Source organism: Dipodomys merriami, unplaced genomic scaffold, assembly GCF_024711535.1.
Source record: "Dipodomys merriami isolate MVZ:Mamm:240054 unplaced genomic scaffold, mDipMer1.0.p SCAF_332, whole genome shotgun sequence".
In the NCBI taxonomy this organism is placed as follows: domain Eukaryota; kingdom Metazoa; phylum Chordata; class Mammalia; order Rodentia; family Heteromyidae; genus Dipodomys; species Dipodomys merriami.
The window spans coordinates 1,148,220-1,165,087 of record NW_027204849.1 but is presented as its reverse complement, the minus strand read 5'-3'; the positions used below and the strand labels follow the sequence as shown (position 1 = coordinate 1,165,087).

The following is a 16,868-nucleotide window of genomic DNA, read 5'->3' as shown; positions in this document are numbered from 1 at the left end:
AAAACTACCCTTAAAGATAACTGTTTTAAGTATCTTTCAATTAAGTGATGAGATATAAAATCCTTCTCCTAACAGGGAAAAAGAATGTCATTCAATTAGGAGCAAGTAATAAGGAATTTAGGACCTCAGTTATATGACTATGTTTAAGACTTATGAAGTCATGGATTAAGCCTCTGTATTTAATTGTTGTCAGCACATGACATTCCACTCAATTTTCTATCACTTGTGTCAGACAGAAAGTTCTTAACAGGAAGATCATCTGAACACAGGTGTCTTCTTTATCATGCCTGCACCCTCACTCCTTTCTATCCCATCCACGAGGCAAAACCATTTACTGAATACCTGATTATGCACTGTATTGAGCTGGTTGCTGAAGCTCATGGTTAGATTTGTGCTTGTATTTGGTGCAACATGAGTAGTAAAGGGACTCTTGATCTGACTCACTGTATCATACATGTGAACCCTCCGCTTACAGATCTCCATGTTCTGGAAACAAGACTTAACACTGAAAATGAGATGAAAGATTGGTTAAGTGAATATTCAAATTTAAACTGGAAATAATTCAAGATAAAAATGGATCAAAGTTATGTATTAATTTTGCTAGTGCTGGAATTTGAACTTAAGCCTGGCACTGGCTGATGCCTGTTCAGCTGGCACACTACCACTCAGACATGCTTCCAACCTGGCTTTTCACTGGTTATTTTGAAGATGGAATCTCTCAAGACTTTCCTGCCTGGGCTGGCTTTGAACTACAATCCTTCTACGATTCTACAAGCCTTCCACAAAGCTAGACTAATAGGCTCACATTCATCCAACTATTTTGTTGAGAAAGGGGTCTTGAGGTTTTCTGTCCAGGCTAGCCTCAATATGCAATCCTCTTATTCTAAGCCTCCTGAGTAGCTAGAATTACAAGCACTGAGCACAGGCACTGGTTTCAAAGTTTATTATTTTCTAAGCACTTTCAGAAAAAATGAGAGGGGTTTTTGTAATCATTAAAATCGGGGGAAAAAAAGATATCTAATTTTTTTGGGGGGGTCAGTTGTGGGGCTTGAACACTGGGCCTGGGAGCTGTCTCTCGGCTCTTCAGCTCAAGGCTAGTGCTTTAGCCACAGCGCCACTTCCTGCTTTTTCGGCTCATGTGGTACTGAGGAGTTGAACCCAGGGCCTCATGCATGTGAGGCAAGCACTCTACCACTGAGCCACCTTCCCAGCCCCGATATCTAACTCTTAATCTCATGTTTTTGTTTTTGTTTTTTCTTTAAATGAGAAAGATAAGCATCAGGGCTAGGAAGGTGGCTCAGTGGTAGAGTGCCTGCCTTTGCATGCATGAGGCCCTGGGTTCAATTCCTCAGCACTACATAAAGCAGAAAAAGCCACAAGTGGTGCTGTGGTTCTAGTGGTAGAGTGCTAGCCTTGAGCTGAAGAGCTGAGGGACAGTGTCTAGGCTCAGAGTTCAGCCCCACAACTGGCAAAAAAAAAAAAAAAAAAAGAAAGACAAGCACCAGTGAGCCAGTTATGCACCAAGGCTGTTAACCAGACAGTCCATTTATAAGATGGATACACAAATCAAAGCCACATACTGTACTCACTGATTACTATGTGGAAAATCCAGAAGATGAGTCATTGTCACAAACTGATGGTTGAGAGTTTTCAGAGGAGTAATTCTCTTATCTGCATCAATTGTTAACATTTTCTTTAACAGATCAATGTATTCTCTTCGATCAGCTTTCTCTGCCAGCATGTCCGTTCCCTCTAGGTCTGTAGACATATTGACCTTCCAAGGAAGATTCAGAAACGTTTTATTTCTTCATCTAAGCTTAAAGAGCAGATTACGGACTTACTGTATCTGCTTTTCTCTCCAAAAGGAGGAATTAAAGTAATTTTTGGTCAGCATTTAAGCAATGAAAATTCATTTTACAACAGTATAATGATTTTCACAGGAGGAAATGTTTTGTATACTAAGAGGTAGAATAAAGATGAAGAAATTTCTGACATTAAAAATTTGGAACAAACAAGTTAAGCAAAAACAACTGTTACTACATAAATGTAACTTTCTGTTGTTGAAAACATTAGTGCAACATGTTTAAACTGAATCTGAAATATAAGCACTATCATTAAATGTTAGCTATTAAGCAACTACTTATTTAGTAGACAAAAATGGGACAAGAGGGCTGGGAAGGTGGCTCAGTGTAGAGCGCTTGCCTTGCATGCCTGAGGCCTTGGGTTCGATTCCTCAGCACCACATAAGCAAAAAAGAAAAAAGCCGGAAGTGGCACTGTGGTTCAAGTGGTAGAGCGCTAGCCTTGAGCTGAAGAGCTGAGGGACAGTGCCCAGGCCCAGAGTTCAGGCCTCACAACCAGACCCCCCCCCCTCAAAAAAAAGGGACAAGAAAGAAACTTATAAAAGAACATTTTAAAATATTGATATGTAACAAGAACAGCGAAATATATACAAGTTGAATATCCTTTCATCTGAAATGCTTGGGACCAGGAGTACTTCAGAATTCACAGCTTTTGGATTTTAAAATATTGGCCCAGGAACAATGGAAGGGGTGACATAGTTAAGAAGCACTGCGCTTATAAACCTGACTTATGGAATTATAACTTCTTTGTATACCTAAACATTAATAATAGTAGAGGGACTGGGAATGTGGCTTAGGGGTAGAGTACTTGCCTGACATACATGAAGCCCTGGGTTCCATTCCTCAGTACCACATACACACAAAAAAAGCTGGAAAGTGGTACTGTGGCTCAAGTGGTAGAGTCCTAGCCTTGAGCAAATGAAGCTCAGGGACAGTGCCCAGGCCCTGAGCTCAAGCCCCAGGACTGGAAAAAATAAACAAATTAAAAAGCAGAAGTGGTGCTGTGGCTCAAGTGGTAGGGAGCTTGAGCTCAAGAGCTGAGGGATAGCACCCAAGCCCAGAGTTCAAGCCCCACAACCAACCAACCAACCAATCAAAATAAATAAAGAATATCAGCAAAATTACCAACTGAGCAGAGATCTATAATACCTAAATATAAATGCTCCAAAATGTGGAAAACCTTAACCTATTTATTTATTTTGTCAGTCCTGGGGCTTGAACTCAGGGCCTGGGCACTATCCCTCAGCTTCTTTTGCTCAAGGCTAGCACTCTACCACTTGAGCCACAGTGCCACTTCTGGCTTTTTCTGTTTATGTGGTACTGAGGAATCAAAGCCAGAGCTTTGATCATGCTAGGCAAGCACTTTACCACTAAGTCACATTCCCACCCTGAAAATTGCAAGTTTTATGCCAGTACTAAAAAGCATTTCAGATTTCTGAGCAGTACTAGGATTATTGACATCTAATTCTTATTATTAGGGCTCAGGTGTTCTAATAATACATGGCAGAATACCAATGTGCTTTTTCTTTCAAACTGGAAACAAACAAAAAAGACAACAAACTAAGTCTGTCTTTAGTATCGCCAACAGAAATGCATGACTGGAGAACAATATAGACGTCTTGCCTTCTGAACCCACCATTCTTACCTGTGCCATGTCATCTAAGCAGTTAAAAATGTATTTCCGAGCTTCTTTCGATTTTATGCCAGTCTCTAATTCATGTTCTTCAGGTGTCTACAAAATATGCATGTTATTTCCATATTTTAGTCTAAATTAAAGTTGGAACACAAAGAGATAAGTGTCATCATCTTGCCAACCGATGATGAAACAGATTATAACCAGAACACTTGAGCCACATGTGTCCTTGATACCTGACCACCTTTCAACAGTGACACAAATAAACATGAAGCCGCGATGCCACACAGTTCCTGAAGCAAGTCAGGGGAAGAGGCACATTGCCATCTTTCTCTTAAAATTTCTTTGAAATGAATTGATAAGGTCAATGCTTATAGCTCAGCAGGTTCAGAGGCAGAGCCACAGACAATCAAATTACTCAGAGATTTCTCAAGTTAAATCAAGAAGTGCAGAAGTAAAAAGTAGGTACTTGCTGCAAGGAAACATGTAAAGCCTGAATGTGGGGAAGTAGACTATTCAGTTCTTTTTTTATGTTTACTGAGAAGGCTCTAAAATAGTCATTACTAAATTTCACTTAACTGTGAACACTATCCTCCATTACCTGTCCCATCCTCCCCCTGCAACTTCTGGTTCTAAGCACATAAACTTCAGCTAACTGAGTCAGCACTTAGTTATCTTGGGTTTTGTTTTGTTTGTACTGGTTCTGAGGCTTGAACTCAGGGTCTGGCACCATCCCTGGGCTTTTGTGTTCAAGGCTGGTACCACAACTCCATTGACAGCTTTTTGCTGATTAACTGGAGATTCTCATGGACCTTCCTGTTCTGCTGGCTTCAAACCACCATACTCAGATCTCAGCCTTCTGAGAAGCTAGGATTACAGGTGTGAGTCACCAGTGCCTGGCTAATTATCTTGCTTTAACCAAGAATCAATGAGTACAGTGAAGTAATTTTTCCTCCTCCTCTTCCAAGTCAAGGATTTAACAACTAAAGCCTGAATTAAAAAATGGGGGTGGCAGTATGTGAACGGGCAGTGCAGTGGGAAGACAGACCTTAAGCCTCCACAGTGGGTATCCCAAATTAGGATCTCTGTTGAAAAACCTGGTTGTTTTCGTTCCAGCACTGAGAAGATATTCAGCTGGCAGGCCTTGTGTTTGTGAAATGTAGCGAATCTGAAATATCAAAATCATCAATTATCAATTTGGAGTGAAAAGGAAATTAATAAAGTATTGTGAATCCATCCATAGGTAAACATTCATATATTTATTCAGTAACTTCTGTGTTATAATGCCTGCTACTTAAGGAAAGCTGGCTTTGAGGTCTGGGGGGTCTTGGGGGGGCAGTACGAGGGTTTGAACTCAGGCCTCATGCCTGCTAGGCAGATGCTCTACCATTCTCCCCTAGACCTTTTTTGCTTTATTTATGACATAGGATATCACATTTATGCCCAGACTAGCCTGGACTGTGACTCTCCTGCTTAGCTGATGTGAGCCAGCTTTTTATTGGTTGAGATGTGATCTCATGATCTTTTTGCCCAGGTTAGACAAGACCCACAATTCTCCCAGTCCCTGCCTCCCTGGGATTACATACATCATAGTCTATTGAGTGTAATCTTTTCTGTCTTTTTTCTTAGGTTTCTGATAAAAATGTTCGAAACTTTTAGATTCTAGAACAGATCAGAATAACTTTCAGTAAACTTTCTCATGAATTATGTTTTCCACCTGAGTAGCTAGGAGCCACTGGCACCTAGCTTTTTTTTTTTTTTTTTTAACGTATTACCAACTTAAAAAGACTAGCAAAAATTCCCTAAATTGTCTTTCTTTTCTTTTTTTTTTTTTTTATTTTGTCAGTCATGGGGCTTGAACTCTGGGCCTGGGCGCTGTCCCTCAGCTCTTCAGCTCAAGGCGAGCGCTCTACCACTTCTGGTTTTCTAGTGATTTATTGGAGATAGGAGTCTCACGGTCTTTCCTGCCCCGGCTGGCTTTGAACCGCAATTCTCAGATCTCAGCCTCCTGACTAGCTAGGATTACAGGCATGAGCCACCAGCCCCTGGCAATTGTCTTTCTTTCTTGAGTGCTAGAGCTCTTAACAACTGCCCTACTTGAAATAGCCATCCCCCAAAACTTAACACTCCACTGAGCTCTCTATCTTACACTGTTTCTAATTCAGTCAACACATATTAATCACTTGTACCAGCGAGGACAACAGCTCTCAAATTATGTGTGGTACAACCACAGATGGTCCAAGACCCTTTTCAAGGGGTCTACAAGTAAAAATTAGTCCATAATAACACTAAGAAAGTTGTTTGCCTTTTTCACTCTCCTCTCATAGACAGAGATTTCCAAAGCTGATGTATGATGAGGTCACTGCTGTGGTGGTCAGGAAATCCTAGCTACTAAACCCAAGAGGCTGAGATCTAAGGATCACAGTTCAAAGCCAGCCCAGGCAGGAAAGTCTGTGAGACTATTCTCCAATTTTAACCACTAAAAAGCTGAAAGTGGAGCTGTTGCTCAAGTGGTAGAGTGCTCTTGAGCAAAGAAAGTTCACGGACAGCATCTAGACAACGAGTTCAAGCTCCAGGACCAGCATCATACACAAAAAAAGTAGTTTTAAAAAACTATATGTAATGCATACTCATTCATTCTTTCACTAAGTAGTCAATGAGGCAAGCAACAGTAATGTTTAAAAACAGCCACAGTTCTTGTGTTCATATAGCTTTTATTATAGCAAGGGAGACAGACAATGTGTAATTCAAACTGAGTTAGCATTCTGAAAAAGAAAATGGAGGTCTATAAAAAATGTGCAACAAGGCTGGGAATGTGGCTTTGTGGTAGAATGCTTGCCTAGCATCCATGAAGTTCTGGGTTCAATTTATCAGTACCACATAAACAGAAAAAGTGCCAGCCGGATGCCAGTGGGTCACGCCTATAATCCTAGCTACTCAGGAGGCTGAGATCTGAGGATCTAAGTTCAAAAGCCAGCCTGGGCAGGAAAGTCCGTGAAACTCTTATCTCCAATAAGCCACTTGAAAACCGGGAGTTGTACTGTGGGCTCAAGTGGTAGAGCGCTCGACTTGAGCTGAAGAGCTGAGGGACAGCACCAAGGCCCAGCGTTCATGCCCCATGACCAACCAAAAAAACAAAAACAAAAACCACTGGAAGTGGCGCTATGGCTCAAGTGGTAGAGTGCCAGCCTTACACAAATGAAGCTCAGGGCTGGGAAGGTGGCTCAGTGGTAGAGCACTTGCCTTGCATGAATGAGGCTCCGATTCCTCAGCACCACATAAGCAAAAAGGAAAAAAGCCGGAAGTGGCGCTGTGGCTCAAGTGGTAGAGCACTAGCCTTGAGCTGAAGAGCTGAGGGACAGCACCCAGGCCCAAAGTTCAGGCATCGCGACCAGACCAAAAAAAAAACAAAAACCAAAAAAAAACCCCACAAATGAAGCTTAGGGATGATACCAGGCCCTGAGTTCAAGATCCAGGACTGGCAATAATAATAATAATAATAACAATAATATTTAGCTTGTGTATGTGAGCATATCTACATGTGCACACTAATACTAGGGTTCTAACTAAGGGCCCTGAGTGCTCAGTGCCCCCTCCTTTTTTTTTTGGCCAATGCTGGAGCTTGAACTCAGAGCCTGGGCTCTGTCCCTGAGACTCTCTGTGTTCAAGACTAATGCTCTACCACTTGAGCCACAGTGCCACTTCCAGCTTTTTCTGAGTAGTTTATTAAAGATGAGTCTCATTGACTTTCCTGCCTGGGCTAGCTTCCAACTGTGATGCTCAGATCTCAGCCTCCTTAGTAGCTAGGATTACAGGGGGTGAGCCTCCAGCACCCAGCTTTTACTTATCTCTTATTTCCACCTTTTTGGTAGTTAACTGAAGATAAGAGTCTTACGGACATTCCTCTGCCTGGGCTGGCTGTGAACCATGATACTCAGATCTCAGCCTCATAGGTAGCAAGGATTATTGGTATGAGCCACTGGGAACTGGCTAATTTTTAGGTATATGTGTATTTGTATTATATATTTTATATATATTGTATTATTGTAGTAAATGTAAAATAGACTATTATCTATGTATATTTCGTGCATTTATGATATACCTAATTTTTCTAAGAATTTCAAGACTGTGAAGTTCAGTATTTTTCAAATCATTGCAACTCTAAAAAAAAAAAATCATCTATTCAGACCCATGCACTTTAATTAAGTCCATGTTGTTCAAGGGGTCATTACTTGTGCTTTCTACTTCCATTCAGATACATACTCATACCTGGTCATATTCTGAAGCACCAGGATAAAGAGGCCATCCCAGAAATAGCTCGGCTATTACACAGCCCAGGGACCACATATCGATAGCTTCACAAAATGGCAATCCAAGAATAATTTCAGGGGCTCTAGCAAAAATAAAAACATCAGGCAAAAATAAACATTATTTGAGGGAATTAACTATGTTGATGTATTGATTGAAGTTATTTAGTAAAACTACAGTACATTTAGTTAATAAAACTGAGAACAATCTTTGGTATGTAATAGTCACCCAAAACCCTTGGAGCCAGATGTGCTTTAGAACTCAGGATTTTGTTAATTATAGGAGAATAAGATACACTCTTAGATGTCCAATAATCAAACATATTCCATTTCTGAAACAGAACACTCAGCAGGATTATTAGTTAGATAAATAAAGACCTGAAGCTGGGCACCAGTGGCTCATCCTTGTACTTTTTTTTTTTGAGTCCGGTTGTGGGGCCTGAACTCTGGGCCTAGGCGCTGTCCCTCTTCAGCTCAAGGCTAGCGCTCTACCACTTGAGCCACAGCGCCACTTCTGGCTTTTTTCTTTTTGCTTATGTGGTGCTGAGGAATCGAACCCAGGGCCTCATGCATGCAAGGCAAGCGCTCTACCACTGAGCCACCTTCCCAACCCCCATACCTGTACTCTTAGCTATTCAGGAGGCTGAGATCTGAGGATTGTGGTTCAAAACCAGCCCAGACAGAAAAGTCCCCATGAGATTCTTATCTCCAATTAACCACTCAAAAACTGGAAGTGGAACTATGGGTTCAAAGTGGTAGAGTGCTAGTCTTAAGCAAAAGAGCTCAAGGATAGCACCCAGGCCCTAAGTTCAAGCCCCACAGCAAACAAAAGAAGAAGAGGAAGAAGAAGAGGAGGAGGAAAAGGAGGAGGAGGAGGAAAAAGAAGGAGTAGGAAAAAGAAGAAGGAGGAACAGGAGGAAGAAGGAAGAGGAGGAGGAGGAGGAAGGAGAAGGAAGACCTGAAATAACCTTACAGTGGCTTAAGTCAGGTTTACCAACAAATGAGTACACCAAATATGGGAAATACTTTTCAGTTCTGAGAGCTTTCTGAATACTGGAATCACAGATAAAGGATCATTCTAGGGGGCTAGGAAGGTGGCTCAGTGGTAGAGCACTTGCCCTGCATGCATGAGGCCCTGGGTTCGATTCCTTAGCACCACATAAGCAAAAAGAAAAAAGCCGGAAGTGGCACTGTGGCTCAAGTGGTAGAGTGCTAGCTTTGAGCTGAAGAGCTGAGGGACAGCGCCCAGGCCCAGAGTTCAGGCCCCAAGAGTTCAGGCCCCACGACCGGACCAAAAAAAAAAAAGGATCATTCTAGGGATGGCCTGGCAAGCACTGTACCACTGTTCTTTGCCCTTTGGTGTCTTACTTCGTTTCTGAGGCAGAGTCTCAACTAAACCATTCTCTTGCCTCTGTTACCAATTTGTAGTGTGCCATATCACCCCAAGACCGCTTTAAAATTATTTTTAAAATATCAACTAAATGGCATGGCCAATATCCTTTGTGACGAAAATGTTTTGAAGGCATATGGTGGTTGATGACAGACTCTCTATCTAGCCTGTCTAGGTTTGAATGCTACTCCATCATTTAATAGCTTCAGGCATTTAACTTGATCTCTCTGTGCCCCAGGTCCCTCATTTATACCATAAAGAGTATCTATCATCCAGGGTTGTTGTAAAGTCTATGTAAATCAGTATTTTAAAGCTTTTCAGCCACTGTCTAGCACACAATAAACATTTTATTTTATTTTATTTTATTTTGCTCTGTCATGGGGGCTTTAACTCAGGGCCTAGATGCTGTCCTGAGCTTTTTCTTCTCAAGGCTAATCTCTACCACTTTGAGCCAGGTCTCCACTTCCAGTTCTCTGGTGGTTAATTAGAACTATGAGTCTCAAGGACTTTCCAGCCTGGGACAGCTTCCAGCTGAAATCCTCAGATCTCACGAGGCCTCCTGGGTAGCTAGGATCACAGGCATGAGCCACCAGTATCCAGCAAACATTACCTTAACTTAATGTTAGACACAATAACTATTATTATCATTATTATATTATCATTTTTTAAATCTTGGAACTTTGTCCTTTTGTAAATATGCATTTCCACTAAAGCTTCAAGTAAGAAATATAACGCTAAGGAAAGTTAAAGAAGGTAATCAATCCATAAACTAAAAGCCTTTCAAACATAAATGCATCCAAAATAAATTATTCTCACTTATAATGAAGGAAAGTAAAGCAAAGAGAGGCTAATTTGCCCAAAATCACAGTGAGTAAACTGCAAAGCAAGGATCTGAATTGGCAATCTGATTCCACAACTAAGTATTAGACTATCTGTCAATGAACACAAATTATATGTATAACTAATAAATCTAATAGGCATGTATGGTATATTTTCACGTGGGCATTTCTCAAAGAAATTTTCTCAAGAAATTTTCTCTTAAGAAAAAAATGGGTTCAAAAGGGAATGGCAGGGGTGAGGATACAGTTCAGTGGAATGAGTGCTTTGTATGAGCACAGCTCTGAGTCTGACACCTATTCAACAACACAAAGAGAGAGAGGATGAGAAAGGAAAAAGCAACACCAAAAACAGTAACATTATTAATACCAGGAACAGTGTTTATTACAATGCTTCACATTGTTCTAAGTTCTTTATAAACGTTGCTCAATTAATCCTTATAATCATTTAAAAGTAGCTATCATTTGTATGTCACCAATTCTAAGCTGTATTTTTTTGCACTTTAAGATCTCTGAAATGTTAAGATCTTTACAAATATGGTATATTTTAATGGTAATGCTTTTTACTTTCTGAATTGAAATTCTTGCATATGATGATTTATTTTAGCACAATGGTAATATTTTTACTTTCTTAAGGGTATATACTGTTTCAATAGCATCTTAGATTCTGAGACAAAAGCATAACCTGCATGTCTCCATTTGACAAAGAACTTAAGAGGAAGCTACCCTATACTAAAGCAGAACCCAGGTCTGAATTTTATCATTTTCTCAAAATTTCCTTTCCTTCTTAGAAGTCAGGGAATTTGGATCTGTGAGGACATGGCTAGCTTCCCTCATTTAACAGGAGGAAAACTGGAAAAAGCAGATCTCTCTATAAAGAAATCATCTAAATGGTTCTGACACAGAGCCTTGCCTAGCACACTTTTGTTTCAAATACTACATGCCTATTATATTGTGTGTATATGTATGTTAGGACTGAGAGTTGAATGAACATGGAGAAATAAAATAAAAATACTTACCCTTATGGATATCCTCCCATGTAATTTTGTATTAATAGCCCTTGGAAAACAGGATAGATGAGGAACTCCACGGGGTCTAAAAGCTAATACTTACAATGAAATAACAAAACTCAGGCTGTTCAGATTACAATGAAATAACAGAAAACTCAGGGTGTTCAGATTTATTCTATTTGACAATTAAGGGAGAATTAGTATCACCAGTTTTAATAGCATTTGATAAAAACTGTGGTTTTGTTCACCAAGGAAAACAACCTTCAAAAGTAATAAGCCAGGCCCGAGTGGGAGACTCATGCTTATAATCCTAGCTACTCCAGAGGCTGAGAAGTGAGGATTGTGGTTCCAAGACAGCCCAGGCAGGAAAGTCCAAGAGATTCTTATCTTCAATTAACCACCAAAAAGTGGGAACTGGTAGGTAGCAGAGCTCTTGCCTTGAGTGAAAAAGCTAAAAGACAGCAACCAGGACTGGCACAAACAAAAACAAAGAGTGATAGGAACTGTTTTTCTTATTTGGTTTCATCTTGTTTCTGGAATAACAAAAGCAAGCAAAAACCAGGAGCCACTCCTATAATCCTAGCTATTCTGGGGGCTAAAATCTAAGGATCACAGTTTGAAGCCAGTCCAGGCAGGAAAGTCCATGAGATTCTTATCTCCAATTAACAATCAGAAAACCAGAAGTGGCGCCCGTGCCAAAATTATCAAAGTATTAAACATATAATGAAGCTGTTCACTGGGTTCATGAGGGCTTTTTCTTCTTTAGGACCTGACTCTAGGAACAAGACTAAAGCTTTTATTTTTTCTCCCTTACCCAACATGCAAACATCATTATAGACCTGGGAATGTGACTTAGTGGTTGAGTGCTTGCCTGGCATGCAGGAAACCCTGGGTTCAATTCCTCAGTACCACATGAACAGAAAAGGCTGGAAGTGGCGCTGTGGCTCAAGTAATAGAGTGTTAGCCTTGAGCAAAAGAAGCTCAGGGGCAGTGCCTAGGCCCTGAGTTCAAGACCTAGAACTGGCAAAAGAAAAAAGAAAAAAAATCACTATAGCATCATTAAACTCTACATTAAGATGTAAGTCTTGAACATAATTGGGCCTGTTATTTCTTAATTCCTTAACATAAACCTAAGCAGGTGTGGGGCACAGCTCAGTGCTAGAGTATGTGCTTAGCATGAATGAGCCCCTAGACTTGATCTCAGTACCGGCACTTGCTAAGCAGGCCCTCTTCCCCTGATGTACACCTCTAGAGCTGATTTTTGTTTGTTAATTTTGAGATAAGTTTTCACTACCTGTCCAGGCAGATGATGGAGCATGATTCCATTAGGATTCCTGCATTGCCAGAATAATACACAGGCACCACTGTATCCAGCTCTTGGTTAAGAACAGGTTTTGAGGACGTTTCTGCCTGGGCTGAACCTCAAACTACAATCATTATAACCTCCATTCCCAAACAGTTAGAGTTACAAGTGTGAGCCAATAGTACCAGGCAAAAATCGCACAAAAACAAAAAATGAAGGTTGAGTTAGATATTACTCTATAGGTCCCTTTTCATCTCTAGCATTCTAACAACTGGGAAGTAAGGGAGATTATCTACTCAAACACAGGAAAACAACAGCTAAAAAAAAATATGGCAGTATCCACTTCAGTAGGAAAATGGCATTACTTGCTATTCTGACCATTGTGAATCTCTTCATTAAAGATACATCCCATCCTTAAAGAAAAACACTAAACAGGTTCTAATTGTTATAGCTAAGTAGAAGAAAACAGCCTTTTGCCTTCTCAACCTTTACTTTGTAGTAAAAAGCTCCTCCAAGGTAATAAAGATTTATTTATGCTCTGAAACTGGAAGCCAGATGAGGTTGGGATCACTTACCAAAACAAATCATTCTCACACACATGGTTTCTTACTTCCCATCTCAAAGGCCATCAAACCCACTAGACTAGAGACCTTATATACATATATATAAACTCCAACTTTTTGCTTTGGTGGCTTTGGTCAAATTATAGTTTCCTCCCCCTTTTATTTATTTTTTTTGGTTAGTCATGGGGCTTGAACTTTGGGCCTAAACGCTGTCCCTCAGCTCTTCAGCTGGAGGCTAGAGCTCTACCATTTGAGCCACTGCACTACTTCCGGTTTTCTGGATGGTTTATTGGAGATAAGAGTCTCACTGACTTTTCCTGTCCTGGCTGGCTTTTGAACTGAGACCCTCAGATCTCAGCCTCCTGAATAGCTAGAATTAAAGGTATGAGTCACCTGGTTCCTCCCTTTTTTGTAATAACTAGGATAATCTTAGCAGATGAGCAGAATAGCTCAATAGCTATGAACATATAGCCATATAAAATGATGCTAAGTGAAACGAACTCCAAGACAAGGATACAAGAGGTTTTTCTTTGTTGTTTTTAATGTACTACATTATTTCTTTTTTCTTTTGTGTTTTCCTCCTATGGTTTATCCCCTGTTGTCACTGTATTTGATTTTGGTACCCTGGGTATTGTATGTTTATCTGAATTAGGGAAGGGAAGGGGAACAAAAAAATAGTGAGAAAAAGGACAAGGGGGGAACCTATGCAACAGCAACACAAGACAAGATGTTGGAAATGATCTGTACAACTTGGGGGGGATGTGGGGGAGAGAAAGTGGGAGAAAAATGAAGGAGGGGTTAACAAGTTCCACAAGAAATGTAATCACTACCTTACTTATATAACTAACCCCTCTGTACATCACCTTGACTATTAATTTTTTTAAAAAAGAAATTAAGATTGTGGCTGGGAATGTGGCTCAGTGGTAGAGTACTTGCCTAGCATGCATGAAGCCTTCAGTTGGATTCCTTAGGACCACGTAAACAGAAAAAGCTTGAACTGGCACTGTGGCTCAAGTGGTAGAGTGCTAGCCTTGAGCAAAAGAAGCTCTGGGACAGCACCCAGGCCCTGAGTTCAAGCCACAGGACTGGCCAAAAAAAAATTAGATTGTCTAAGGTAAAGGCAAGCTATGCTTTCCTTCTGGAGATTTTTGTCCTTTCATAAATAACCAAGTTATCTCATCTTGGAATAAAGGCTAGAGAGTTGACTCAGAATGGAAAAGCACTGAGTATAAGTATGGCAAAGCTTGTTGTCTGAAATCAAGTCCCAGAGACAACTTTGTTAGAGTGAGTTCACATTTACGGTGAGCCAGAGAATAAAGTACCTTATTTTTCCCATTGTCTGAATCATCTAGCTATGCCCAGGGCCAGTGTAATGGCAGTATGACATATTTCTGCCATTTGATGGCATTTTGTTATGTCACCAGCCAATGCAAACTGAAAATCTACGCGTGGGGCCAAAAAGCTAGACTAGCCCCAAAGATTTCAGAAGTTTCTGAAAGATAAGTATGTGAGAATCTAATGGATTGTAACAGGCAATCATGTAATATGAAAGAAGTTTTAAGAAGACCATGGAAGGGCTGGGAAGGAGGCTCAACGGAAGAGTGCTTGCCTTGCATGCATGAAGCCCTGGGTTCAATTCTCAGCACCACGTAAGCATCAAAAGCCCGAAGTGGCGCTGTGGCTCAAGTGGTAGAGCACTAGCCTTGAGCTGAAGAGCTGAGGGACAGAGCCCAGGCCCAGAGTTCAGACCCCATAACCAAAAAAAACAAAAAAAAAAAAAACAAAAAAAAAAAACTATGGATAAAACTAGTGATAAAGAATGTCTGAGCTTGCTGGGTGCCGGTGGTTCATGCCTGCCACCCCAGCTACTAGGAGGCTGATATCTGAGGATTGTGGTTCAAAGCCAGCCCAGGGTAGTCAGTGAAATTCTTATCTCCAATTAACCACTTAGAAAAACCAGAAGTGGTGCTGTGGCTCAAGTGGTAGAGTGTTCGCCTTAAGCTGAAGAGCTGAGGGACAGTGCCCAAGTCCAAAGTTCAAGCCCCAAGACTGACCCCACACACACCCCAAAAAAAAAAAAAAAAAAAAAAGAATGTCTGAGCTTCTTATTCCATCTGCTTTAGCTCATTATCAACCATTACTGTAACCCAACAGAATATCCATGTTAAACCCTAAACAAAGTCATGCCAGAACTTCAGTATACACAGTCATTTCTCAGTAATGAACTCCTGTCTTTAAGAAGTAAACTTAGTCCTACGTGAAATTATTCTTGTAGTTAACAACTACACTGGATTGATTTACAAGGACCTTTGTGAGAAAAGTTAAAAAAAATTGAAAATCTTGTTTTCTATAAAAACAAAAGCAGTGGCTCATGCCTGTAATACTAGCTGCTTAGGAGACTAAGTCTGAGTATCATAGTTCAAAGCCAGCCAGGGCAGGAAAGTCTGTGAAACCCTTAACTCTAATCAATCATCAAAAAGCTGGAAGTAGACCTGTGACTTAAGTGCTAGAATGCTAGTCATGAGTAAAACAGCTCTGGGATAGCACCATGGGGTATCGTACTCACCCCCTGCCAAATTACTCAGATGATAGCTTAAATTAAAAGGATTAGGAAAAAATACAAAGATCAGCAATCTAACACTGAAAATTATCCAAGTGAATTACATAGTAAAGAAAGCTAAACAGCCAGGAACTCTCAAATCATTTAGCCTTTAAGTGGAAATTCCATCAAAAATGCTCTCATAAAAAGCATATCCTGGGCTGGGAAGGTGGCTCAGTGGTAGAGTGCTCGCCTTGCATGCATGAGGCCCTGGGTTCAATTCCTCAGCACCACATAAGCAGAAAAAGCCAGAAGTGGGTGCTGTGGCTCAAGTGGTAGAGCGCTAGCCTTGAGCTCAAGAGCTGAGGGATAGCGCCCAGGCCCAGAGTTCAGGCCCCACGACCGACCCCCCCCCCAAAAAAAAAAAACACATATCCTTTTTGGTTTTAACTTTTTCAGTCTTAAATTTTCCTATCTTTGAAGACACACAAATAGTTAAAGATTATCTCATACAAACATCTTGTATCTTTTTTGGTTCTCCTTTTTTTCAGTTTTAAGTCATTCTATTCATATCTTTGAAGACACACAAATAGTTAAAGAACACCTGCAGGCACCAAATAGATTCAAATAGATCTAAGTCCTCACACTTCAGTTATGACCTGCCTCTTAACTCCCAGGTGCTCAGCAGAACTGAGTGCACCAGTAGCGTTTGGGTTATTTGCCCTGTATGTGTGGTTAGTGCATTTGTATTATATGCTTAAAGTTTACTTAAAAGCAAATGTAGGAGTCCAGACCACTGGCTCACATCTGCAATCCTAGCTGCTCAGGAGGCTGAGATCTGAAGATAATGGTTCAAAGCCAGATTGAGCAGGAAAATCTATGAGACTCTTACCTCCAATTAACCACCAAAAAGCCAGAAGTGGCACAGTGGCTCAAGTGGTAGAGTGCTAGTCTTGAGCAAAAGAAGCTCAGGGACAGCGCCCAGACCCTAAGTTCAAACCCCAGAACCAGCATACATACAAAAAAAAAGCACAAATGTAGAAATAGAGGTGTGTTCAAGTGCTACAGTATTAGCCTCCCCCCCCCCCCATACCTGGGGCTTTAACTGAGGGCTTGGGCACTGTCCCTCAGCTTCTTTTGCTCAAGGCCTCAAGGCTAGCACTCTACCACTTGAGCCACAGTGCCACTTCCAGCATTTTGTTTATATGGTACTGAGGAATCGAACCCAGGGCTTTATGTGTGTCAGGCAAGCATTCTACCACTAGGCCATCTTTCCAGCCCTAGAATACCAGCCTTGGGTGGAAAGCCAAAAAAGAGTACCTGAGGCCCTGAGTTCAAGTATCACCACTAAATAAGGGGGATGTAGTTCAGGAGTGGATTTTTTGCCTAGCATGTACAAAGCCCTGGGTTCTATCTCCTGTATTAT

At 40.9% G+C, this 16,868-nt stretch overlaps 1 protein-coding gene across 1 annotated transcript in view; it reads right to left on the bottom strand.

The window, feature by feature from the left end:
- LOC138803087 (homeodomain-interacting protein kinase 1) overlaps positions 1-16,868 on the bottom strand; it is a 56,762-nt gene that overhangs the window by 22,750 nt on the left and 17,144 nt on the right. The window contains exons 3-7 of the mRNA XM_069986928.1: positions 7,764-7,887; positions 4,543-4,662; positions 3,507-3,593; positions 1,590-1,774; positions 343-505 (exon numbers count right to left, since the gene is read on the bottom strand). Of these exons, the coding sequence (XP_069843029.1) occupies positions 343-505; positions 1,590-1,774; positions 3,507-3,593; positions 4,543-4,662; positions 7,764-7,887 (679 nt within the window). The remainder of the gene's footprint in view (positions 1-342; positions 506-1,589; positions 1,775-3,506; positions 3,594-4,542; positions 4,663-7,763; positions 7,888-16,868) is intronic.